This window comes from Bufo bufo, chromosome 4, assembly GCF_905171765.1.
Source record: "Bufo bufo chromosome 4, aBufBuf1.1, whole genome shotgun sequence".
In the NCBI taxonomy this organism is placed as follows: Eukaryota; Metazoa; Chordata; class Amphibia; order Anura; family Bufonidae; genus Bufo; species Bufo bufo.
Genome location: NC_053392.1, coordinates 130,809,457 through 130,836,305, shown reverse-complemented (window position 1 = coordinate 130,836,305; position 26,849 = coordinate 130,809,457). Strand labels below are relative to the sequence as shown.

Here is a 26,849-nt window from a genome sequence, read left to right as displayed (position 1 = left end):
ACTCCCTGTACAGAAAACGCAGAGGTATCGCCCTTGTGAACAGTGGCAAAATGTCTTGTTGCCGCTGAGACATTACGAGACAAAAAATGAGGGACATCGCTCAAATGTTTTCTTATACGCACCTTCAGTTCATTGGTGGTGCACCCGACATATTGTAAATTACATATTTTACATGTTATAACATATACCACATGATCTGTTTTGCAGTTTATATATTGTTTCAGCAGATGTTTTTTATTATTTGCCGTGGATGTAACCTCTTTTGAAATGGACATATGTCGACAGCATATACGTATATAGGTGAACAGGGCACTCAAGGATAGCTGCGACCGTGTATTTTAAGCAAAGATGAGCTTTATTGATAATATAAATATATTTGATGCATAAAACAATCAAGAATGCAGTAGAATAAATAGGTTATTAACAAATTAATATAATGAATATTCGACAGAGCAAAGGCTATTATTCGATTGATCAACAAATATTCAATAGTCCAATATTGTAAATCTTGGATCCAATGGTTGTGAACATCCAAAGACTTGTTTGCAATAAGTCTATTCGTTTTTTACTTTCATATTGAGACAACAGTCATATGCTTTGCAGTTATTCAAATAGTCGCGGCGGCGTCCCGCCAAAGCGACGTGAATGGCAGCAACTCACTGCTGAAAAGCTTGCAAGCGAATTAAGTCCATTACCTTTGTATCGACCAAGTGTTCGTCCGAAATAATCACAAGAGCCTTCAAGTGTACTTACTCCCAGGATCTGCCTTTAGATGTTTGTAGCAGTATTCAATCAGGAGATTAAAGCCGGCTCTCTGTTCGGTTATGGTCGATTTAATGGTAAGGTAGGTTTTTCAGTACAAAGATGGGGTGTAGCACCAGACGCGTTTCGGGGTCCAACCCCTTCCTCAGTGGTATCAGTGTTCTTAGTGCGACATCTTACTTAATTTTACATATGTCGACAGCAGATACATTTTTTGCTGCCGCATTTATAGTTCCTATTTGTTTTAGGCCAAATGCTTGTTCTAGGAGAGTTTTCTCTAAACAGGCTAGGGCTGATTTTTTGGCCCACTGTAGGGGCTCTTTTTGCTACACATTTTACCCCTGTGGATACTATATTATGCCATTCTTCATTATAATTTAGAACATGAAGATGTTTGCGTATGATCTTACAGATCTTAAAATAATCTCTGCTATAATTAGTGGTAAAAATGATAGGTTTTTCTTTGTTAGTAATTTTTTCTTTTTCTTTTTTCAGTGTATTTTTACACTCCCTATCATCTGTATCCCCATTCTCATTTTTGTTCTCATTGTGCATGTTCTTATTTATATTACTTTTTGGAAAAATGAGGGTTTCTCTATTTTTTGATCTGGCAAAATTGATACCTGTCAGAGGAGGTGATCGCAAACAAAAACTTCTAAGTAGGGAAACATATTGGATGTTCATTTTAGACACTTGCATACCAAAGGGTTTGAATAGAAAGCATGATTTAACCTTGCAATATATGTAGTTCATCAGTATATATATATATATACATGTATTGGTTTCTTTGTATGTGAAAGTTTTGTTTGAAGTACTGTGTCCCCACCCATGTGCTCCTGGGAGGTTCTCCTAATCTAGTAGCACCTGGGTCTGGGACACAGTCTCCAATCAATTCAGTAATTGAAGAAGGAGGAGCATATCCATTTGTGTGGTATATAAAGCTTTTGTTTTTAGTACACTGATGTATTGTCTTGAAGAAGGGCTCAATACCACAGCCCGAAACGCGTCACAATCTGTCCGTGTCTCTCCATGTGATTTTGTGTCGGATTTTATACTACAAGCTGAAATAAAGAAAACTTTTATACGCTGAAGCTGGAAACAATCTTTTCTTGTGCTCTTGGACTAATCAAGTGTGGCTAGGTTCAAGCCACTCCTTTTCCGTGCTTCACACAGGTGACTAAAGGTGAGAGCTGCTAAAACCCCTTTTCTTATCATAAAATGAAAATACATGAAAAAAATCACAGTGACAATTAAAACCATCAATAACCAATATATCATTAAATAATGTGTTGAAGCTAGATTATAATAATACTAATAAAAATAAAAGTGACATAATTATCATGAATACCTAATCATGTGTTTTCATCAATATAAATTAATATGTGAACAGTTTACAGATGTATGAGTGATTGCTAAAATCATATAAAAAAATATAAAATGAATTGATAACTACTATCCCTATCACTACTCCTTTACTAGAGTGACGTGGTGTAAAAAAATGTGACATGTGACAGTGATGGTGAAAATTATGAAAATAATCTTAAAAAACTAACAAATGCAATAATAATGGGAATGAAGAAAAAATGAAGCATGGATATACACACCATCTGGAAATTCTAGAAACCCATGTTCATCTGCCATTGTGATCCGTATGTCCTATCACCCCCCATGTTATCCCTCAGCATCACTCGGACTGGTCCATCCTTTGATGGGCTCAAATTCACTGAGCCATAAATTAATTACGTTATATTAAAAGAATATAAATAGTGAAAAATTGTGTAAACCCCATAGATGACCCTAGAAAAACACAATTAGTAGGTTAAAAGACCACATGATGAAAAATGTGAATTAAGAGTTACGGAGGATGGAGACCCAAGGAGATTTATGCCAGGAAATAGCCTACAAAAATGATGAGAAAATGGTGGATTCATTTAATCCATTTGGACGCAAGGTATTTAATTTCCAGATCCATTTACACTATAGCTGTGCTAATCTTTTTGAGATATCTCCGCCATGGGCATTTTTCAAGACACAATCAATGGCTCGAACTTTCAGAACTTTAGAGTTGCACCCATGATAAGATCTAAAATGTTTGGCTATTGCTTTTAAATTGCTCAGATCCATTTCATCAATGGCTGACATAATATCTCTGACATGTTCACGTAACCTCACCTTTAATTCATGCATGGTCAGACCCACATAAAATTTCGGGCAGGGGCATGTTGCATAATACACGACAGCTGTACTTGAACATGTCAAGGATTGTGTTATTCGAAATGTTTTTTCATGACTTGAATCATGAAAAGAGATGGCTCTCTCCATGTTTGGACAGGCAATGCATTTTCCACATGGGAAGAAACCCCACCTTGGTTTACCCACCCCCAGAAAAATCGGGGCAGCTTGTTTCAAGAAAAAGCTCCGAACAAGACAATCTCTCCGATTTTTAGAGCGCTTTGCCGTTACCAATGGTCCCAAGTTAAGATATTCTGCAAGAATTGGGTTCGTCAAAAGAACTGGCCAGAATTTTCTCAAAATATCTTTCATTTCAAGCCATCTAGAATGGTATCCTGTGATGAATCTTGCTTTGTTGTCGTTTGACCTCTGTCTTTCTGAGAAGAGATTATGACGAGAACATGTCTTCACCCTTCTGTATGCTTTTTTGATTGAGCGTTGGCTGTACCCACGATTTGTAAATCTCTGCTTCAAATCATCCGCCTGTTGTTCAAACATCTGATCCGTTGAGCATATCCTACGAGCCCGTAAAAATTGTCCAATCAGAATTGAGTTGATCATCTGTGGGGGGTGGGATGAAGACTAGTGTTGAGTGTGAATATTCGAAAAGCAAATTTTTATCGTGAATATCGGCACTTATCGAGAATTTGCGAATATTTAGAATATAGTGCTATATATTCGTAATGCCGAATATTCATTTTATTTTATTTTTGTAACAGTACACATCAGGTGATCACCCCTCCCTTCTTCTAACTTGTGGGTCAATGAGAAGGCTTTGTCACAGCTTAGCAACATCCATAGCAACCAATAGAAAAGTTGCCTACCCCTTACTATATTAGAATCTATTTTCTAAAGTTTATTGCAGTTCTGAGAGAGACCGCAGTGTCATTACTGTGCTCTGTGCTTTGCTGTGTCATTACATTAGATGGTTAGTTAGCTTATATATATAATACAGATAGTGGGAGATAGTCAGTGTAGGTTAGATGGTGATATAGTGTAGCTGATAGGTTCTGCTGTCTATACATACATGCTACAGACATAGTGCTGTGATGTCACAAGTTGCACGTATTGCAAAAAAATATGCGCATCATTAATTGGCGAAAATTCGCAAGCGCAAATATATTGGAGCACTCTATCTGCATATAAAGCTATTCTAATGTCCTGCTGTGCCAACCATTTTCTCCAGTCTCAGGAAAAATTATACCAGCTTGAAAAATGTAGCATACAGTAAGTGACCCACGCTGGTATTTTGCACGCATTATGCGAATAATACATTGCCGATTTTTGCAATCAAGAATATAATCTTGAATTCGCAAATATATGACGAATATTCTACAAAATATTTGTGAAATATCGCGAATTCGAATATTGCCCCTGCCGCTCATCACTAATGAAGACGCGTGTAAGTAGGCATTGACTGATGTTGGTTTTTTAAACACATTTGTCATGATGGAACCATCTATACCTCTTTCCAACTGAACATCTAAGAATTCGAAGAAATTCCTATTGAACTTATATGTCAGTTTGATGTTTTTAGAGTTATTGTTTAATGCTCCCAAAATTTTTTGTAAATCCGATGGATTTCCCTGCCAGATCATAAATACATCATCGATGTATTGCGCCCAAAAAATGGTGCGATCCATCGATGCGCACGCGATGCCCCCATTGCAATCCCCTGGAGCTGCAGGTAGAAGGACCCATCGAAAAAAAATAATAATTGTGAGTCAAAACAAAAATTAAAAGATCTAACAAGAATTGTTTTTTGTCCGCATCTAAATTTTCTTGTGTGAGAAAAAACTCTACCGCATGTGTACCGTATTGATGTTTAATACTGGTATATAAAGACTCTACGTCACAGGTTATCATCAATGTATCCTTCCCAAGATGGATCCCCAAAATGTAGTACTATCCTTTACATATGGAGAAATCAATACTATCCTTTACATATGAAGGAAGGTTAGCTACAATGTTCTTGAACTGGGAGTCAAGATATCGCCCCACCTTTTCAGTCATATTGCCTCTACCCGAGATGATAGGCCTACCTGGAGGCGTACTGGCGTTCTTATGGATCTTCGGCAGAAGGTTTAAGGTTGGCACAGTGGGTTCCTTGACAATCAGAGCATCATGAAGAGCCTTGGATATTACCTGATTTTCCTCAGCTTTTCCTAGGATCTGAACTTCCTTCAAATGAACACAGAGGATTAGAAGTTAGTTTCTTGTAACATAGAAACATAGAATGTGTCGGCAGATAAGAACCATTTGGCCCATCTAGTCTGCCCAATATACTGAATACTATGAATAGCCCTTGGCCCTATCTTATATGAAGGATGGCCTTATGCCTATCCTATGCATGCTTAAACTCCTTCACTGTATTTGCAGCTACCACTTCTGCAGGAAGGCTATTCCATGCATCCACTACTCTCTCAGTAAAGTAATCTATGAGCCTCACGTTCATACAAAGTATGGGGCCATACCACAATATTTCCCCCCTTATCGGAGGGTTTAAAAACGACAGCAGAGAGTTTGGACAAACGTTTCAGACTTTAACGTTGGGCCTTAGAGAGGTTATCTCTTGGAATGAAATTTGACATGTTTTCCAGCTCTTTTGATACAAGCTTCACAAAATGATCAATGGCTGGACATAGTGAGAGCGGGGGAAACTTTTTAGACTTACATTTGATGGAGGTAGGGATCTCCTCAGACGTTGACTGATCATATTCTCCCTGTAATTCCTCAAAGATCCGAAACCGTTTGTTGTTCTTCCAAACTGTCCAGATCCTCCGAGTCTTTCTGTAAGTCTTTTACCGCTGTGAAGGAATCAAAAGCCGCACACGGTGAGAAGGTTAGACCTTTTTCTAACAATGATAGATCAGTTGGTGAGAGAATATGTTCTGATAGGTTAATTACCTTAAAAGTATCCTGACGATCATCATCCCTCCTCTCAGGGAAACTCCTCTTCTTTCCACTTGAGGGAGGGCCAGGAGGTGTTTTCCTTTTCGGCGTTGTGCCGGATCTTGTCATTCTACCAGTCAATTCCTGGCTATCTGAGATTGAAGATATGGATATCATGGAGGATGTACGACTACGATAAGCCAGATTATCCCTCTTCTGCATGTGGTTCTCCTCACGCCTCCATTTGTATACTCGCTTTTGCTAGAAATCATTGCAGTCCCTCGCACATTTTTTTGATTTTACCTCTTGAATTTCTTTCTCCCATTTCTAAATTTTTTTATTAAGCGTCATATTAAAGACCGCCAATGATTCTTGACTGCATTCTTGCTTGAGAGCCGATTGAATCTTTTCAATATCGGTGTCCAAGGATGTCAATGTCTGTATGTTATGGTTAATGAACAGATTCATAAGCTTCTTGGCTGATTCATTACATACCTCTTTCCAGGTAGACAAAAAGACTTCGTTGTCTATATCGAAAGATGGAAACACCTGTATTCGTAGGCCTCTTGGTATCAAGTCCAACTGGAGATATCTCTCCAAAAAAGCTTTATTCCACCATATTTTGGTCCTCTTATGAAACAAATTGTTAAGAGTAGACTGCATTTCCTTGACATTCCCTGGGTCTCCACTGCCAACACCTGCACCATTATCCTTAAAAATGATATTTAATGATGCAAGCCAGGACTGCTCTCTGGCATTATAATCCATAACCTTTGTTGTGGTTGAATCTGTAAAAATTACAGAATTTGAATACAATAAACCAAATATTGCCACAACTATGGGATAAACCATCCCTAACTGGTCACTTTCATATATACAATTTTGTTTTATATACTATTATTATTTTTTCCCAGTGATTATTTTTATTATCACTTAGCATATTTAAATCTACTTGCTATCCTGGATTTAAGCACCTAATGAAATATACATAAGTTTCAATCTTGCATCTATTCTTTCTACTCTTGGGTGGCCGCCCCCTTCTTTCTCTGCCTTTTCTTTAATTTTTGTTCTTTTTCTGTGTCCACATACCTCCTATGTTTCGTTGTAATAAGGTTTATACATTACGTGATTCATTTGTAACAGCTATTAGGGCTGAGATGCGCAATACAAATATTGATGCCGGGAGCATGGTCTCGCGATAGTCTTGACGCGATCCTATGCCGACGTCATCATCACGTGTTCGCAGTTGCGATCATGTGATTCAATCACGTGATATGCACCACATGCATATGAAATCCTATACGAGCCACAGGTTTTTTAGATAATTCCATCATAGATTAATGACAATTGGCTGGTTGATGTATTTAAGCTGTGTCCCCCAGCTGACGCCACCACCAGACGAAGGTATGCCGAAACGCGTGTCAGGGCTGGCCCAATCCTGGAGGGAGCACAACATGGGTAACTGTTCTTTGTGTAATTGACTTTTGTATGTTTCTTATATACTTGCACTTTAATTATTTGTACTTAGCGTATGGACATCTGTATGAACTGTTTATCTGCTGTGGTCTCCCTCCAGGTGTTGCCATTCTCCCTGCACTTGTATCCTCTTTTTACCATTTTTTATATGTATGTTATTTATGTCTTTTGGAATTGTGTAATATATTGATATTCCATAATAAGCGGTCTGGTAGTGATTTATAGGTGCAATATTTAGTGGATTACCAAAGGCTTAGTTGTGTACTCTGTGATGAGAGTGACCAGTTAGGGATGGTGTATCCCATAGTTGTGGCAATATTTGGTTTACTGTAAATGTGCATGTAGCTGTGCTGTGTTTGTCTGCATTTAGCATAGCTGTGTGTGCATGTACCAGAATTGTTTGTTTTGTGCCTGTAGCATAGCTCTGTGTGCATGTAGCATAGCTGTGTGGGCATGTAACAGGCTGTGTTTGTGTGCATGTAGCAGAGCTGTGTTTGTTGTTAGCAGACTTGTGTGTGAGCATTTAACAGACCTGTTTGTGTGCATGTGGCAGAGAAATTACTTTTTAAAACATTTTCTGTTGCCTCAAGCTGGGGTGCGTCTTATAGTCCAGAAAATATAGTATATCTCTGCATTTTTCTATTTAAGACCACATTCATTAACTTCTCTCAGTACATGGGGTAGTGACTGACATTTATCTAAGTATATACGCTTATACCGCGAATGTTATCACTGATAACACCTCCTCCGTGTTCTGAGAGCTGTACATGGGGAGGTGTTATCAATGATTGATAGCATTCTCTGTGTAAGTGTGTATACAGAGATAGCTGTCAGTCACTGATAGTTGTACATGGGGGAGGTGTTATCAATGATTGATAGCATTCTTTGTATAAGTGTGTGTACAGAGATAGCTGTCAGTCACTGATAAATGTACACAGGGAGGTATAATCAGTGATTGATAGCATTCCCTGGGTAAGTGTGTATATATAGATAGTTGTCAGTCACTGATAGTTGTATAAGGGGGAGGTTGTTATCAGTGTTTGATAGAATTCTCTGTGTAAGTGTGTATACAGGGATAGCTGTCAGTCACTGATAACACCTCCCCCATGTACTGAGAGCTGTGCACAGGGGTGTTAAGTTAAAAAGCAGAGAGATAAATCTTTTCCCACAAAACTATTTATCAATTTGCCCAGCTACTCCTTCTGTATAATATGCTGCTTGCAGACTTCACTGCATTTCATGGTGATACGTTTAATACTTCTATTTCTTCATAGCACAGTGTATTTCACATTTTTTGGAGCATATCTTGCTATCGTTGGAAAGACAGCATGCCATCATAATCTGTCCATCTGTTGTTTTCTCTCAATTAGGAGGAAGCAGAATTACTTTAACATACTGCGTTTCCTGGTTCTGGGTGACAAGAAGCTGAACCCTTTCAACATCTCACATCGATTTACTCATCTTTTTTGGCTTGGAGATCTTAACTATCGTGTTCAACTGCCAAACAGTGTAAGCGGTATAGTTATGTTGTGTGACCTACATTTTTTCTGCCAGTTAAAACCAGATAGTGACACATATCCTTTTTTTCTAATCTGTTTTTATTTTCTGATTACAGATTTAATTATTCTATTTCCTAAACATGATTATGGGGGCGGCCATCTTCCCAGAGCTGTTCTTAACAACATTTAGGGATATACTTTTTTAGTCACCATGTTCCATAGACACAATGGACAGAAGGGGACCTCATTGACTTCTGTTGGAGAGTTTTCTAGGCATGCTCTGTGACCTGGGCAGAGGTCAGGAAGGAGTAGATAAGCTGTGATATCATCTATTGTGAATTGTGAATCCTTTATATAGATGATTTGTCATTGTAATCCTGCCTGTGATGACAATGAGATGACTGCAAACAGTGATCTGTACAGATCAGAAAATGGCGCCTATTATTAGGCTTAGTGGCCAGTGTGAAAACTGCAGGCTTTTAGGATTATTTTTAAATAAATGAAGGGGTGTGTGTGAGTGAATCGCCGGTTGGTGGTAGTAGTTTTACTTAAGGTTCTGAAGCTCCCTGGGCCAGCGTGCAGAGATGGAAAGGGCACACATTTTCTTCTCTTTGGGGCACATTCCAGTTCTGGGATACCCCTGACTGATTGCAGTTGAGGTGCACTTGGTGTTGAAGGTATTGAGGTGCAAGGCAGGATCCTGGTTGTTGTGACGCCAACACTTTGTAGTGCAGGAAGCAATGAGGAGGCAGTTGTGCAACAGAACAGTTCTTTACTGAAGAATTCAAACGCCAACAGATCAGGACAATTCTTATCATACGATGGACTGGCAGTTGATACACAGAATGCACTTTAACAGATGTTATAGGTATCACAGTTGCATAGGTAGTAGTAGGCCAAAATGTGTCTCTTTAAAGCAGTCTTTCCCACTGTATGCTTCGCTAGCTGACTTGTTCTCATAATCATCCAGGCATTAGATGTAATACTTCTTGTAAAGCAATGCAATGTAACACATAGGACGGTTCTCCCTGATGGCAGGCAAGCTCTTCTGCTCCATTGTTTGAACAGGTTGTTGTACTTACAGTACACTTCCATAAAATCCACCTTGGGTTGTAGAAATCCTCACAGTTGGGCAAACTGTGGTTTGGCGTGCTCGGGCATCGGAGGCAACTCCTCAACATGGATGCCATAAGTCATTGTCAGACAGGTTATCTCTACTGGACTTTCTTTACACCTACCTTCTACCTCTGGCCTGCTTTGGTAGTGGTTTTCTCTGGTCCTGTCCAAACCTTCTCCAGGACGGGCTTGAGTGACAGCTCCATATATGATCTTCTTCTCCCAAGCCCTAGCTAGGCTAGACTGCTCTAGAATGTTCTAAAATCTCTCTTTTTTTGGTTAGAGGAAACATCCCCACCTGGTGTCTGGTGGTGGATACTATGGACTATTCAATAACATGTGCACAGTACATACAATAAATACATGTTTTTATGATGACACATTCCAACATTTCCAGCACTGGAAATCATTATTATTATTGGTCTGCAAGCTAACATTTAACACTGTATTTTTCATACTTACTGTTAACGAAGAATAATAGGTAATCTATACATTAGTTTAGCAATAAATCAATTGAAGAGTTAATCTGATCTTATTACTTTACTAATATAAACTTATGATGGGTGGGGGCAGTGTCAGACTGGCCCACTAGAGTACCAGAGGATCTTCCGGTGGGCCTCGGCTCTGATACCATGGTGGGCCCCCCAAAAAAAGTTTGGAGCTGCCTTTGGAGACAATAAATTGGCACTAGGTTCTCTTTCTTTGAATCAAAACATATTAGACTTGATGATATGGGCCCTAAGAATAATTTGATCTGGTGGGCCCAAGAAGCCTCAGTCCGACCCTGGGTGGGAGACCTTCTTGCCATTGTCATTCTTCAAAAACTGGGTTTGCCTCTGTGCAATGAACTGCAGTGTGACCTTATTCACGTGCACAGTCAGGGGGCTGGGAGTGCCACTGTACAAGATATACTTAGAAGATTCAGCACTACACCAGTTACGTGGCCCTTTCTTTCTCAGAATCTGACCTCTGAGACCTGCATCGATCATAAAGTGATAGTGTCTCCTAGCGATATGCCATCCCTGTATAAGATGGGGATAACATTTTTTATTATATTTTGTCTCTGTGCATTTACTAGGAGGCAGAAAACATTGTTCACAAGATAAAATTACAGCAATACCCAGAACTTCTGGCTTATGACCAGTTAAATATGGAACGCAAGGAAAGTCAAGTCTTCCTCCTCTTCAGTAAGTAATTGTAGTCACAACTTTAAAGTGTAAAGAAATTGTCATGAAAACAAATCCTTTTCACACAAAAAGGAAGTTCATCACCAGTGGATCCAGTTTCTTTCCCCACAGGCGACCCGTTGTTATCACTGGGGGAAACTACAGCCAGCTATACATTTTTCCCCCCCCTGCTGCTGAGGAAATATACTGTAGCATTATGTGCCATCTATGTAGATAAATAGCTGTCCATATAATGCATGGATGGGAGTTCCAACCAGTAAGATCCTCCTCTATGATACCAACCCTGAAATTTTGTTGGGGCCATGTGTTGTATGCCTCCAATTTATTTCAATGGGAGGACGCTCTAAGGATCAAGGATTTAAAGGCTTTTTTTTTTATGTTTGCACATTACTTATTTTTGGCTAAAAATATTTTTTTCAATTGGCCTTTATTAAAAATATTGAGCTATTCTGTCACAAAGGGTTAACTGTTTTTCTAACTGTGTGACTGTTACTTTCACTTCATCTAATAACCCTTATCTCTAAACTACTAAGAGGTCATAAAGACATATTTAAGCCACATTCTTATCAGTAAGATAAGAACTGAGATATAATGAGTGTATAGGAGGTCAGAGAGCAGAGCTAAGAAGCCCTTCTGCTCCTGGTCTGATGGAAAAGACAGAAAATCCAAAGGGTGCTACCAGAGCATGTCAGCTCTGTACAGATAAAAGGATGCCATATTATTAATAAAGACCAATTAAAAATATATATTTTTAGCTCAAAATGAGTACAATGCAATAATAAAAAAAAATGCAACCAAAGGTGTATATAGCCTTTAAGCTGCTGCTCTACAATCTTCAGCGATGTCCCCATTGAAATGAATGGGAGGCAAAAAGGACATTTTGCCAAAATTTTATCACAGCTGTCCGTGACTAAATTTGCTGAAAAAAACGCAGTGCGAACAACCCCTTAAAGGGGTTATCCCATGATTAATGTAAAAAATGAAAATCAAACATAATATAGCACATGACAGTCTCTTTCTAACAAAGCTAGAACCAGCCTGTGCCTCATCCAGAGATCTCTCCATTCCTTGTTCTGCTAGATTTATATCAAGCTGACAGCTCAAGGGGAGTGTGTTTTCTGCTGCAGCTCAGGAAGCATGTCTTTTCTGCTGGAGCTCTCTCCCTGTCACAGCTCAGGAGGCAGTTGAAGGATGGAACTGAGCATGTGCGGCCTTCTCAGTGATACTAACAATACTAACAAAATATCAAAAAAGAGGCTGAACGTTTTATAGGAGAGTAACAAATGTGCAACTATTAGATGGAACATAGTATATATTAAGAAAAGCTCTACCAGCAAACTACTGGAGCCCAGCCTGTCAGTAACCAACTGAAAGAAGCAAATATAATAATAATATAGGCTGGCTCACAGTATTTTTGCATATAAATTTATTAATACACTTAATAAAACAAAAACCAACTTAGTGTCGACATATCAGCATAGATACATTAGATAGGTATATAAAGTGCAGAGCTCACGCACCAAACCTAAACAGCTGGAGTACTCCAAAAAGATGAGACCTTATGGCTAGAGTGTAACTGCAAGAGTCATTCAATTGTACCACTTAAATGTCCATAAAATTGTATGCCGGTTTACCAGTTTGTTGGAACCAGAAAGGTTCAGAAGGTGTCCTTGCTGCAGTCTCCTGCAGAGAAAACTCTATCCTCAGGTGCCGTTTAGCAATAATAATTGCACCGCTTCCGATCAATGACACTCCACTTACTTTTTCTTGCGGAGCAAGCTTCCGACCTGTTCTCACAGCGTCCCACTTGTCCAGCTAGATGGTGATTTGCTGGTTGATGACGTAGGCGCCCAGAGCCGTCGGGTTAGCGGAGGCTGATGTAGCTGAGTTCGTAGCTGCCTGAGCCCGTCGGATCAGCGGAAGCTAGCACAGCAGAGCTTGCTTAGTGCTATTCGGCAAGGTTCAATATATCCACATAGGTTTAGACTACCTTGTCAATGATTAGCAGATGGGATCTTTAGAAGTGGTGTAGATCATCTTCCAATAGTTGAAGAGAGTTGTTTTCTTGCACTTTTATAAAAAACCGCACCAATAGCCAGGTCTCAGTCTAAACCTATGTGGATATATTCAACCTTGCCGAATAGCACTAAGCAAGCTCTGCTGTGCTAGCTTCCGCTGATCCGACGGGCTCAGGCAGCTACGAACTCAGCTACATCAGCCTCCGCTAACCCAACGGCTCTGGGCGACTACGTCATCAACCAGCAAATCACCATCTAGCTGGACACGTGGGACGCTGTGAGAACAGGTCGGAAGCTTGCTCCGCAAGAAAAAGTAAGTGGAGTGTCATTGATCGGAAGCGGTGCAATTATTATTTCTAAACGGCACCTGAGGATAGAGTTTTCTCTGCAGGAGACTGCAGCAAGGACACCTTCTGAACTTTTTTGGTTCCAACAAACTGGTAAACCGGCATACAATTTTATGGACATTTAAGTGGTACAATTGAATGACTCTTGCAGTTACACTCTAGCCATAAGGTCTCATCTTTTTGGAGTACTCCAGCTGTTTAGGTTTGGTGCGTGAGCTCCGCACTTTATATACCTATCTAATGTATCTATGCTGATATGTCGACACTAAGTTGGTTTTTGTTTTATTAAGTGTATTAATAAATTTATATGCAAAAATACTGTGAGCCAGCCTATATTATTATTATATTAGATGGAGCAATCTGGTAGAATTTCCCTCACCTATTATGGCTGTGTACATATGGGGTCACATATCTCAAGCTTGCCTGTTTTTGGCAATAAAATTTGACTGGTATATTTCATTCGTCTGTCTTTCTTTTGTCGAGTATTTATTAAAAGTCGCACAGCTGTTGATGAATTAGACTGGGGGTATTTTTATTAGTCTGACCTCTGGTGGTTGTTTTTCCGTTAAACAGAGCCATATTCACTTAGACTGGTCTAATTTATTTGCGCATGAAAACAGTCACATCTTTGCAGAGAAAATTCACATCTCTTGAAGTTTGACTTTTAATGCAAAAAAGTTGCAATTCACTACGAAGAACAAAGCAAGAAAAGTACGCTAGCCCTGAGACGGCATAGAAATTGGACTGTTTTTAAGACAAATTCAGGTGCAAAAGAGGTGCACCTACATAAATAGGTCAGAAAAAAGTCATAAAGATTAGAAAATTCTGAATTATAAAAAAATATATATATATTCAAAATAGGCACAAAACAGCATTTTTTTTACTAAAAACATGCGCAAAGATTTTAGTTAATGGGGTACATTTACTTAAGTATCGCCACCTGTTTTCATGAGTAAAAAGCCTGTTTCTGACTTACTTATTTTTGAAATCTTATTTACGAACTGTGTTTGCGCCTGTTTTGGAAGCATTTGCACCTATATTTAGTTTTAAGACAAATTCACAAGTTCTCTAACTTTTGCGCCTAATTTCTGTCCTATTTAGGTAGGTGCGCCTTATTTTGCGTCAGATTTTGTCGTAAAAAACAGTCTAATTTCTACTCCACCCCAGGGCTGGCATACTTTTCTGTCTCTGTTTTGAGTGGTGAGTTGCACCACAATTTGTCTACTTTTATGGACACGTGCATCAAAATTCAGCTCACTTGCGCCACATTTTCATGCTCGTACTATTTAGACCTAGTTTAGTGAATTTTAATCTGTCTTACAAGAAAACGACCACTAGATGTCAGGCTTAAACCAAAAAAGACAAACCAGGTTTATTAGGGGATAATAAATGAGGCGCAACTTAAAGACAGACTTTGCCAATACGCCTGTTTGTTTTTTACTCCAGAATAAAGGTTAGCTTAGTAAATGTGCCCCATAGTATATTCGAGGGTGCAGAGTAGGGATGAGCGAATCGACTTCGGATGAAACATCTGAAGTCAATTTGCATAAAACTTAGTTCCAATACTGTACGGAGCAGGAGCTCCATACAGTATTAGAATGTATTGGCTCCGATGAGCTGAAGTTTTTGCTTCGCGAAGTCTTACAAGACATCGCGTAATAACTTCATAAATTAATTTGTACTGTAAAAAACTATATAACAATATACACAGGGAATATATACAGCGGTCTGAGGTTACAGATACAGGTGATTATAGGTACAACAGGGTTAAGCAGAGCAAAAGTCAGTTACCGGGTAGATGAAAGTTCCTTTGGGTTATGATGGTGGAATAGTCCTTGCCTGCAGTCACGTGGGGGCGGTGATGTCAGCGGTTTTCAGGTCTCTCAAAACACATTTGCATGATGTGACCCCCTTTCAGAGAAAGACACGCCCGCTTGCTGGCACAAGCCTTTTAAACTGTAGCCGGCCCCCTCCTCCTGTTTTGGGACTGGCATCAAATGAGCCACAAAACCGATTATGGCTCATAGCTCCAGACCAGAATGTCGCAGGGAGGTGGTTCCGGGCCCAATTGATCCACCTGTGTTCCAGCTACAACTAGAGTACAGACATGGTGCCGCTATGTGGTTTCTGTGGGGAGTTATGTATATCTCCCCTCCCGGGAATCCTAGCATTAAGCCAGGACCACATGGATGTTTGGCTTTGCCCAAATCTGGTCCAGGGCTAAGACCTCCTGCCGGGAGTTTTCCTGTTACATCCTCTTGGCGCCTGTCAGCTGGAAGAGGTGTGACTTTATCCACCTGGGGCCTCCTGTGTGGCTGTGCCCTTAAGTTCTCTTCAAACCTCTTGCCCTTTAACTTTGGTATTTTACATGCATGACTAGATATATATATTTTTTACTGCAGATGAAGAAGAGATCACATTTCCCCCAACTTACCGCTATGAGCGAGGAACAAGAGAACGTTACTGTTACACCAAGCAGAAAGCAACAGGAGTAAGTAACTGAATGCGACATGGCTGCACTGCGTTTCAGTACCGTGCGGCTGTACGGAGAGCAGCGGGCTCTAATTAAACTGATGAGACTGCTCTGTTCAGTGGATTTGTATTGTTAATAGAGGCACGGCACCTTCAATACCGAGCAGCCATTAACAATACAGAGCAACTGAACAGTACGGTCTTATTAGATTAATTAGAGCCCGTATGACCGCGCTGTGCTCAATCGCAGCCACAGAGCAAACGCCGCAGGACTGTGTCGTGTGGTTGTACCCTTATAAAGGTAGATGGTTATGTACTAATGTTATGGTTGGGTATTGAAATTGCACAGATACATATTCCATAGTTAAATATAGTTCTCATAAAACCATTTTTAGGAATCGCATTTTCATATTAATTCATTTAGCCTCATCTGCTGTGAATTTTACCTATTAGTAATGAAACAAGTGAAATCCGGCGCCTAGTCCTCATCAAATTCCACAAAATTGCAAGTAACACATGGGGGTCATTTACTAACATTGCTATGTCAGTTTTTGGCCTGGAATTAGGTGTAAAATAGCAGTGTAAAGTACTCTAGTCAGGGGCTGGCGTAGTTTTCACTCCAGGTGCACGGACTGCTGGAGGTGCACCTAATTTACTACAAGGTCTGCGTAAAAAGCCAGTCTTTGAATGACCCTCATTGTAATTTAATTGCATATATTCAGACTGTGTTCACATGTGGCAGAGTTTTATCACCGTGGATCTCGCCGCAGTAAGGGCTCATGCACAGAAAAACGCAAAAAAAAAAATCTGTTTCCGTTCCCTAAGTCTGTGGCGATCATGCAGCATAATCTGCATTAATTAAATGAAGTTTGTGCTGTGGATTCACTGCAGATCTCATAAACAGGACCCCATAAACTGAAGGATCAAAATCCACCACAAATCCACTATGTAATTGACTTGCTGTGGATTTAAAAATCCGGAGCAGACTCATGTTACCATACAGATTTTTCTGCTACATGTGGATAAGGACTCATGCACATGAACGTGTGCCCACCATTTGCGGATGCGGACCCATTCACTTTAATGGGTCAGCGATCCGCAACATTCAGTCCGCTCTGCAAAAAAAATGGAAGTGCTCCGCAGTGCTTCCGTTCCGTGCCTCCGCTCTTATCTTACCTGTCACTTTCAGTCAGACGGAGACCACAAGGAGCCACAGAACAAAGGGCATTTTAAAAAGTGGGCAAGGCTTTTTTTTTTTTTTGCATTTTGTTTAACACACTGCTGACTGCTGTTTTATTTTTTTTTATTATCCTGGACAACCCCTTTAAGGCCTCTTTACATGGCTGATGCACAGGAAATTTTCAGGAACGAAAATTGTTGCAGTCATTTATCATGTATATATTTCTTTCAGATGAAGTACAATTTACCTTCTTGGTGTGACAGGGTGCTATGGAAATCATACCCCCAGATGCATGTTGTATGTCAGTCCTATGGTAAGTACTTACAGACTGATAAGCAGCCCATGTTCTCTGCTGAATGCTGCCACCTGCCTGCAGGAGGCTGAAATACACACCTTAAAGAGGACCTGTCACTAAAACAAAAGAATTGTGTTACACATATATTCCTGTTGGACATGCCCCCTGTTGTTGATATGTGTCCTAAGGCTAGGACTACATGGCGACACTGTTGAATTTTTTGTGAATGGTGCAGCGATACCATTAATTTCTATGCGATCACCTCTACTTTGGAATTCTGGCCGCGACCAGTGTCACCATGTTGTCCTAGCCTGATAGTTGCAGCTCCAGTCCCTCCTCTTCTTTCCTAGGGGAGCCAGGATTGCAGGGATCTCTATCACAGAGAATAATGTTGCAGCGCGATTGCGAGAAATGGCAGTTCTCGCCAGACCACACTGCATCAGAGCTTCAGACAGGACCGCATCTGCTTGTCTTCGGCAGCTGGACTTCATCTGCAACTGGGTTCCTCTGTTCGTCTTCTGCGGTGTCTCACAATAGCGTGAGTGAGAAACAGTCCCTTCTGACGCTATTATCTGGTGTGGTTTGGTGAGAACTGATAGTTCCTGTGAGATCATGTTTCTCCCCTAGCAAAGAAGAGGAGAGACTGGGCACACCTCTGTCGCTAGTCACTCTGGATTTACATATGTGGAGCTGCAACTATTGGGGCACATATCTCAAAAATGGGGGGGGGGGATATATTCATAATAGCAATTATGCCAAAGTAAGGGAAGCATGGACAGTAGGAATATGTATATGAATTATTTTGGTTTGGTGACATGGACAGCACGGTGGCTCAGTGGTTAGCACTGGTGCCTTCCAGCCTGGGGTCCTAGGTTCGAATCTGACAAAGTACAATATAATCATGGAGTTTGTATGTTCTCCCCGTGTTTGTGTGGGTTTCCTCCAGGTTCTCCGGTTTTCTCTTACATTCCAAATACATACTGATAGCGAACCTAGATTGTGAGCCACATTGGGGACATATGTCAGCGCTATAAAAGTGAGTATAATAAGTCTTCTTTCAAACTTCTTCTTTTATTGTCACATTAGATACAGATATCTGACGCCTTTCAAACATGTAGCCAAAAGGCATCACATATACATTAAACAAAAATATAAACGCAACACTTTCGGTTTTGCTCCCATTTTGCATTAGCTGAACTCAAAGATCTGAAACATTTTCTACATACACAAAAGACCCATAACTCTCAACTATTGTTCACACTTCTGTCTAAATCTGTGTTAGTAAGCACTTCTCCTTTGCCGAGATAATCCATCCCACCTCACAGGTGTGCCATATCAAGGTACTGATTAGACAGCATGAATATTGCACAGGTGTGCCTTAGACTGCCCACAATAAAAGGCCACTCTGAAATGTGCAGTTTGATCACACAGCACAATGCCACAGATGTCGCAACGTTTGAGGGAGCGTGCAATTGGCATGCTGACTGCAGGAATGTCTACCAGAGCTGTTGCCTGTGCAATGAATGTTCATTTCTCTACCATAAGCCGTCTCCAAAGGCCTTTCAGAGAATTTGACAGTACATCCAACCGGCCTCACAACCACAGACCACGTGTAACCACATCAGCCCAGCCCCGACCCGCGGCGCCTCCTCCTAGCTAATTTATTCACTTCACTTGCCTCTGTGTAATCTCGCACAGGCGCACTGGCAGAGGCATCGTCGAGCGAAGTGCGCATGCGCCGTCTTCCAGCGCACCTCGTTCAATGATGCCTCTGCCAGTGCGCCTGTGCGAGATTAAGGCGCTTTTCTGCAATTACACAGAGGCAAGTGAAGTAAATAAATTAGCTAGCACTGGGTGGGGGATCTGTGGATGACACTTAGGGGGATCTGTGGTGGATGACATTTATGGGGATCTGTGGTGGATGACACTTATGGGGATCTGTGGATGACACTTATGGGGATCTGTGGATGACACTTATGGGGATCTGTGGATGACACTTATGGGGATCTGTGGATGACACTTATGGGGATCTGTGGATGACACTTATGGGGATCTGTGGATGACACTTATGGGGATCTGTGGATGACACTTATGGGGATCTGTGGATGACACTGATGGGAATCTGTGGATGACACTGATGGGAATCTGTGGATGACACTGATGGGAATCTGTGGATGACACTGATGGGGATCTGTGGATGACATGGTATGTAGCTGGAGGGAGAAAACGTGGCCTTACCACAATGAAGGGTACAGTCTGTATAAATAGGTGGCCGACAAAAAAGGGGCGGTCAAAGGGCGTGGTCAATAGGCGGAGTCAAGGGGCAGCAAAATTAGCGTTTGCCTAGGGTGGCAAAAATCCTTGCACCAGTCCTGTTTGAGAGTAATGGGTCTTTTGTGTATGTAGAAAATGTTTCAGATCTATGAGTTCAGCTCATGCAAAATGGGAGAAAAACCGAAAGTGTTGCGTTTATATTTTTGTTCAGTGTATGTATCTAATGTGAAAATAAAAGAAGCATTATAACTACTACAGTAAGTGCTGGTCTGCCTTCCCGAGACGTACAAACCACGTTGCCAAATGGAGTGTCGATTGAGGCATACACAAGGTCCGCTGAGCTGCAGGCAGCATGTTATAGAGCAGGAGGATGTATAGTTTTATGGGAAAAGATTCAGTAAAACTCGTATTTATTCATTTAAGTTCCTGCTTATTCTGGTCTTTGAAGTCCAGGAGTCGGTCCTATCAGTGACTGTCAGCCTCCCCTCTATGACTGAGTATACACCGAGAGCTGTCAGTCACTGATAGGACCACCTCCTGGACTTCAAAGCCCAGAAGGAGCAGGAATTGAAAGGAGTTTTCTGAGACTTTATAACTGATGATCTATCCTCTGGTTAGGTTATCAATATCTGATTGGTGGGGATCCAAGACCCGGGCTTTTTGAGAAGGCAGCGGCGCTCGCAGTACTGCCGCGGCCTTCTCTCAGCTTTTCCTAGGCCAGTGACGACACGTTCATTGGTCACGTGGCCTAGGCACATCTCACCCCCATAGAATACCAAGCACAGCGGCTATACAATGTACGTTGCTGTGCTTGGTGAGCACAGAGAAGGCCACGGTGCTCACAGGAGTGCCAGTGCCTTCTCATACAGCTGGCACCAGCACTTACTGGGTGTCAGACCCCCATTGATCAGATACTGATGACCTATCCTGAGGAGAGGTCATCAGTATAAAAGACCTGGAAAACCCTTCTAAAAGTATAAATTACAAGTTTTGCTAACTCTTTTCCCATAAAACGACATGGCAATCTGCTCAGCTCCTCCTGCTCTACAACATGATGTTGGTAGCTTACACTGCATTTTCATGGTGACAGATTCCCTTTAAAAGAAGTCTGTCATCAGCAGTAGCTGTAATAAACCAAGGCCATGCTCAGATAGGCTTTGCTCACCTGAATCCAACCCTGTATATGTTTTAAATTCCATGCCTCCATTCTGCTGACTTTTGACTTCTTAAAAAAATATGCAAATTATCTGTTCCCTGCACCGAGGGCGTTCCCACTGTTGTTGGAGCATGTAAAAACCCCTTCTTCAGCCTCCCGCCCATTCCATCTGAAGTCTGAATGACTGGGCCAGGCATTATCTACATTACCTTGCCTGGCCATGTCTTCTTTCGCTAGTGCCTTGGGATTAGACATCGGCACATGTGCAGTAGACTTGTTTTCGCCCTGGCAGAGAAGCCGCGCTGTACTGGCCATGTGCTGAGGTCTAATCACATAGTGCTTACACAAGAAGACATGGTCAGGCAAGATGATATAGATAATGCCTGGTCCTGTCAACCGAATTTCAGTGGGAGAGGCTGGGAGACTGAAGGAGGGGATCTTTTGTGCACCAAGGGCAGCGGAAACGTCCTTTTTGCAGGGAAGAGTTAATTTGCATATTTTTTAAAAGTCAAGATTCGCCACAACGGAGACATGGAATTTAAAAACATATACACAGTTGGATTCAGGTGAGTGAAACCTTTTTGAACATGGACTTGGTTTATTACAGCTTCTGACAAAATCCCTTTAAAAGGATATTCCGGTAGGTAAATGTGGATAAGGGATAACTATCAGATCGTTGGGGGTACTACCACTGGGACCCCCACCGATCATGAAAATGGGGGCCCGTACCCCCTGCAGGCCCTCTGTTGCTCCCCTGAAATGACCGGAGGGGGTGGTCACACATGCATGCGGCTGCTCCATTAATTTCACTGGGAGTTTCGGAGATAGCCAAGTACAGCATGTGCGACCGGCCGCTCCGGTCATTTTAGGGAAGCAGCAGGGGGACTGCAGGGGGTACAGGGCCCCCATTCTCATGATTGGTGGCGGTCCCAGCAGTAGGACCCCCACTGATCTTATAGTCATCTCCTATCCTGTGGATAGCGGATAACTTTTACCTACTGGAATACCCCTTTAAGTTTTCTTTCCGTATATTCTGCATCGGTTCAAGTACATTTAGGGCAGATGATCTATTTTACTCACCTATATAGAGCTGACATATTCTGCAGCGCTTTACATACATTATTATTGCTTGCTTTCTCACAATCTAAATTCCCTTAGATTGTCCTCCCACACTCCTGTCTTTGAAGTGTGGGAGGAAACCCATGCAAACACAGGGGAACACAGAAACTCCATGTAGATGTCGGTCGGCTTCAAACCGGGGACCCCAGCACTACAAGACACCAGTGCTAACCACTGAGCCATCATGCAGCCAAATATGATGCACGTGTGTGATGTCAGCTGCATCTCCATTATGTCAACATGTTTTGTTTTATAGGATTTTTGTTTCTTTTTTACAATGCAATAAACAACATACAGTTGCAATGATTAAAAGAAGACACAGTAGAAGTATACAAATGGCCATTTTGAGTATATAAAAATATGAGGTGGTCACTAATCTCTGCTATATGTTCATTGCTACGAGGGATAGGGTTTGGGGAGTGCTTTATCGGGGCACTCTCCCAGTGTGCTTTACATGATTTTTGTGTTTTTAAGTGATTTTATGGGATGTTTTTGTATGGTGTAGGACTTGTTTACTTTTGGGTGTGCTCACTTTTTGTAGCCATACGCCTTTAGTCTTACTACCGCATTTGTTCAGTATGGTTGTGTAGCACCCTGCTTATAATTCAATTTTTAGTTTTCAAGGTAGACCTTAAAAGGATTTGTCATCAGGTTATGATCAATGTGGAACCAGCCTGTGGGGACGAACACTAATCCTGAGCATGAAGGGTCTGTAGTGCTAGTTTAGAGCTGTAGCCCCTTCACTGTTTTTCTCTGTATGTCGGCACTTTCAGACACCCCTGTACAAGCAGCAGTTTCAGGGCACTACAGTAGCGCTACATTCTACACAGATGGTGGCTTGGAGTGCCCTTGTGACAGGGAGACTTTGAAGAGGATGGAGCTCTAAATGTGCACTTTAGCCCTTCATTTTCAGGATCGGTGGGGATTCCGGAGGTGGAATTCCCCCAGTCACAAAGTGATGGCAAATTCTTGTGATTTATTAGGGTGGGTCCGTTATAATTCCGCATAGACTTCTATGAAGACGGAAAGCAAAACGGCATGCCTTTTTAAAAGCTTCCGTTTTGCATTCCGTCATAATACAAACAAGTCTATGGGCAGCATAACGGATCCGTCCTTCCGCCTTATGGATTCCGTTATTTTCCGTTATAACCATTTTATAATGGTAAGCCATAACGGAATCCAGAACGCAGATGTGAACCCACCCTTAGACAGGAAGGTGTTATAAGGGCCCTTTACACAGGCCGAGAATCAGCCAGATAATCGATAACATGCATTTGTAGGAACACTCGTTATCGATTATCTGGTGGTCTAAAGGTGCTGCCGATTACACGATGAACGTGCCAATCACTCGTTCATCAGGTAATCGCATCTTTCATGCGGTCACCTATATCGTCGTTTGTCGGCAGCAGATCGTGACGTCGAAACAGCCTCTGCTGCCAGCAGATGATGATTCTGTATGGTGACGAGCAATGGCATTAGTGATCACTCCTCCTCATACTGTGGAGGAGATTGTTTCCAGACAATCGCCTGCAAAATTGTCCCGTGTAAAGGGACCTTTGGATAGGAGGTGGGTGGCAGAAATATTTAGTGATTTGCACATCAATAATGTCTGTCCATATCATTTTTTCTGCAGGATGCACAGAAGATATAATGACTAGTGACCACTCACCTGTATTTGCCACATTCCAAGTTGGAGTAACATCCCAGTTTGTCTCAAAAAACAGTAAGAGAACTTTGGGAACTTAACCAAATATGATTTCTTATGGTGTCAGAATCGATATAGCTACAGGTTTTGAAAGTCAGTGTGCTTTTTTATTGCACATAGCTAATTTTATATTAGTGTAGTACCACTGGAGGCTACTTATTGTCACATGAAAGCTACAGTCCATAGGAGTGCCATGACCACCAGATGGTGGAAGAAAAACAGCTTATGCATCTTGCTTGCCGACCTGTAGCTGTTTAGGATCCGCACAGAGAAGTCCCATGGAGGAGTAAGTGGAGGAGAATGAGGAGCTACTACTGGAAGAGGAGTGGTGTAGGGGGACATGAGTTTCCCCAGGCACAGTTAGGGGATGAGGCTGATGAGGATTATGCTAATGACGCTGGCCATAACCAACATCCTGTGACCGGTCTATCACGTCCATTATTTTCACTCCTGTAACAGAGCAGAACAATGGAAATACAAGCACTGATGTGAACAAACACGACCCGAATAGTACAACAATGAAGAACCAAGGCATAAACCAGACATAAAAAAATCGTTCTATGTATCACAGACCTTTGTGGCCCTCTAGGATTTTAACAAACTATGAAATACTGTTGCATTATTGTAGTGAATAAAGGAAGGAAGGAAGATTAAAATTAATTCCTAGTATGTATAGCACAATTTAATTATGACTACTAGGAATTTGGCTAGGAAATTAAAGTTCTTTTATGCTATAATCCTGTGAAGATCGCTGCAAACAATTGCCATACTAGCATCACCCAACATATATGCCAGTGTGGCACTTGAAATTATATTAGTGGTCTTTCAATCTCACTTTCTTCCTAGATCTAGGTGATTCAGATGTGCAAGGATATATTGAGCTGCTGAACTGCAAGGCGACGCTGCACACCAAGAGCCACACCAAGTTCTACATAGAATTCCATTCATACTGTCTAGAAAGTAAGTTCTGAATGTCTTAATTTCAGGCTAGACCCTTAGTGCCTGTTCACACGGCATCTTTTGCTGCCGAAATTTTGGAGTAGATTGACTGGCGGTTTAAAGCCACAACAGTGCCAAGAAGAGACATGATTCTTCTTGACACAAATGGTGGTACACCGCAGGGGCGGATTAAGTGCATGATAGGCCCGTGGCTGTCTACCCAACTTGGGCCCCTCCCTCCATTTTAGTTTAAAAAAAATTTAAGAAGAGGCTGCGGTGCTTCGTGAGTGCCACAGTCTCTTCCTAGGCCATATGACATTTTCAGACTAAAAAAAAATAAAAAATTGGGTCCTAATACATATAATTATAATAAAAAAGACATGGAGGAGAATACAGCACCACATACCTCTTACATCCAGTGACGTCTCCTGTCATGTAGACCTTCTCTTTCCTCTTCTCCTCCATTTGACCCAGACGGCCATGGCAAATTCTTTCAGCTGTATCTCGTCTCTACAGAGTTTGTAATACAGACACGTTAGATTTCTAAATTTTTCCATCAACCTCCCCATCCTGGTGTTTCCACAGTGTCATCCTGCTGCCACTCCCAATACTGTGCCCGTGGTGCTCCCTAATGCCTCAGGTACTATACTGCTGAAAAAAATAGTGACCCTAATAGACATAATTGGGGTCATTTATAAAACTGGTGTAAAGTAGAACTGGATTTCCAAAAGAGCTGTCAAAAATGAATAGTGGACCTGATTGGCTGCTATGGGCAACTAAGCCAGTTCTACTTTACACCAGTTTGATAAATTACCCCAAATGTCCCTATAGTGTCCATAGCAGCTATAATGTCCCCTAGAGTGCCCCCAGTAATAATAACACCCTATGTTGTGCTCCAAGCAATAATCCCTGTATGGTGTCCCCAAAAATAATAGAATTTCCCCCCAATAGCAATGCCCCCATATAGTAATTCCCCCCACACTGCCCCCACATAGTAATCACCCATAGTAATTTGCCCCAAACTTCCCCACACGGTAAGTTCCCCCACACTGCCCCCAAATAGTAATTTCCCCCACACTGCCCCACATAGTAATTTGCCCCCACACAGTAATTTCCCCCCTACACTGCCCCCACACAGTAATTTCCCCCCACACTGCCCCCACATAGTAATTTCCCCCCACACTGCCCCCACATAGTAATTTCCCCCACACTGCCCCCACACAGTAATTTGCCCCTATACAGAAGCCCCAATATAGTAATTTCCCCCCAATGTACTCGATGTCTCTTAATATGTCCTCCTGTGTGTCCCTACCCCACATGTCCCCCAAAGTAGGCCCATGAAGTTAAAATTCTGCTAAATACTCACCTATGTCCAGGGCCAGGCGCTTGCTCGCAGAGGAAGGCGGGATGAGGCAGGTGCGCACACGTCACAGTGCTGCGTCCCGGCACAGGCGCGCGATGACTTCATCACACCCACCTGCGCCGAGATTTCACTACCGCATAGGCCTCAGGCCTACTAGGCCTGATGCCTATGGCTGTGATTGGCGGGCGGCGGCGGGGTAGGGAACTATGCGCTCTCGTGCCCCGCCGCAGTATATGGCTGGGCCCAGGGCTGCCGACCTGAACGTCCCTATTGTAATCCGCCACTGGTTACACCGTGAACTGGTACAAGGCAATTAAAGTGAAAAAACAGCAGTAGCAAAATCAGCCATGTGAACAGGTCCTTAGGATATAGTCACAGTTTTTTTTATGCAGTTTTTGAAGCCCAAATCAGGAATGGATTGCAGCAGGAGAGAAAGTATTAGGGACAGATACAACTTCTCCTCTTTCTTTTAATCTGGTTTTCTCTTCAAAATCTGCATCAAAGAAACCTGAACCCACAAGTTGACGAGTTTAACAGTCTCAAAAATAACAACACTGATTTTTTTGCGAGTGTCGAGTCACAGTTACTGCAAATATCAGATTCCATTCGCTACCACTATGTTGAGCGGCCACAGTGCTACACAGTGATCTTTGATTATGCAATATACGGTATATTGTATAAATTCATCATGTAGCTCCAGCCTTAGGCCTCTTTCATAGGTCACTGAAACTCCTTTAAAGGGGTTGTCCCACAAAAAATATTCTGCATTCAAATCAACACCTGGATCTGAATACTTTTGTAATTGCATGTAATTAAA

The 26,849-nt window shown here is 41.7% G+C and overlaps 1 protein-coding gene across 1 annotated transcript in view; it reads left to right on the top strand.

Annotated features, from left to right (window-relative positions):
• INPP5D (inositol polyphosphate-5-phosphatase D) overlaps positions 1-26,849 on the top strand; it is a 227,840-nt gene that overhangs the window by 159,259 nt on the left and 41,732 nt on the right. Inside the window, exons 15-20 of the mRNA XM_040427895.1 lie at positions 8,733-8,871; positions 11,056-11,164; positions 15,932-16,020; positions 17,413-17,494; positions 23,659-23,748; positions 24,577-24,690. Coding sequence (XP_040283829.1) covers positions 8,733-8,871; positions 11,056-11,164; positions 15,932-16,020; positions 17,413-17,494; positions 23,659-23,748; positions 24,577-24,690 — 623 coding nt within the window. The remainder of the gene's footprint in view (positions 1-8,732; positions 8,872-11,055; positions 11,165-15,931; positions 16,021-17,412; positions 17,495-23,658; positions 23,749-24,576; positions 24,691-26,849) is intronic.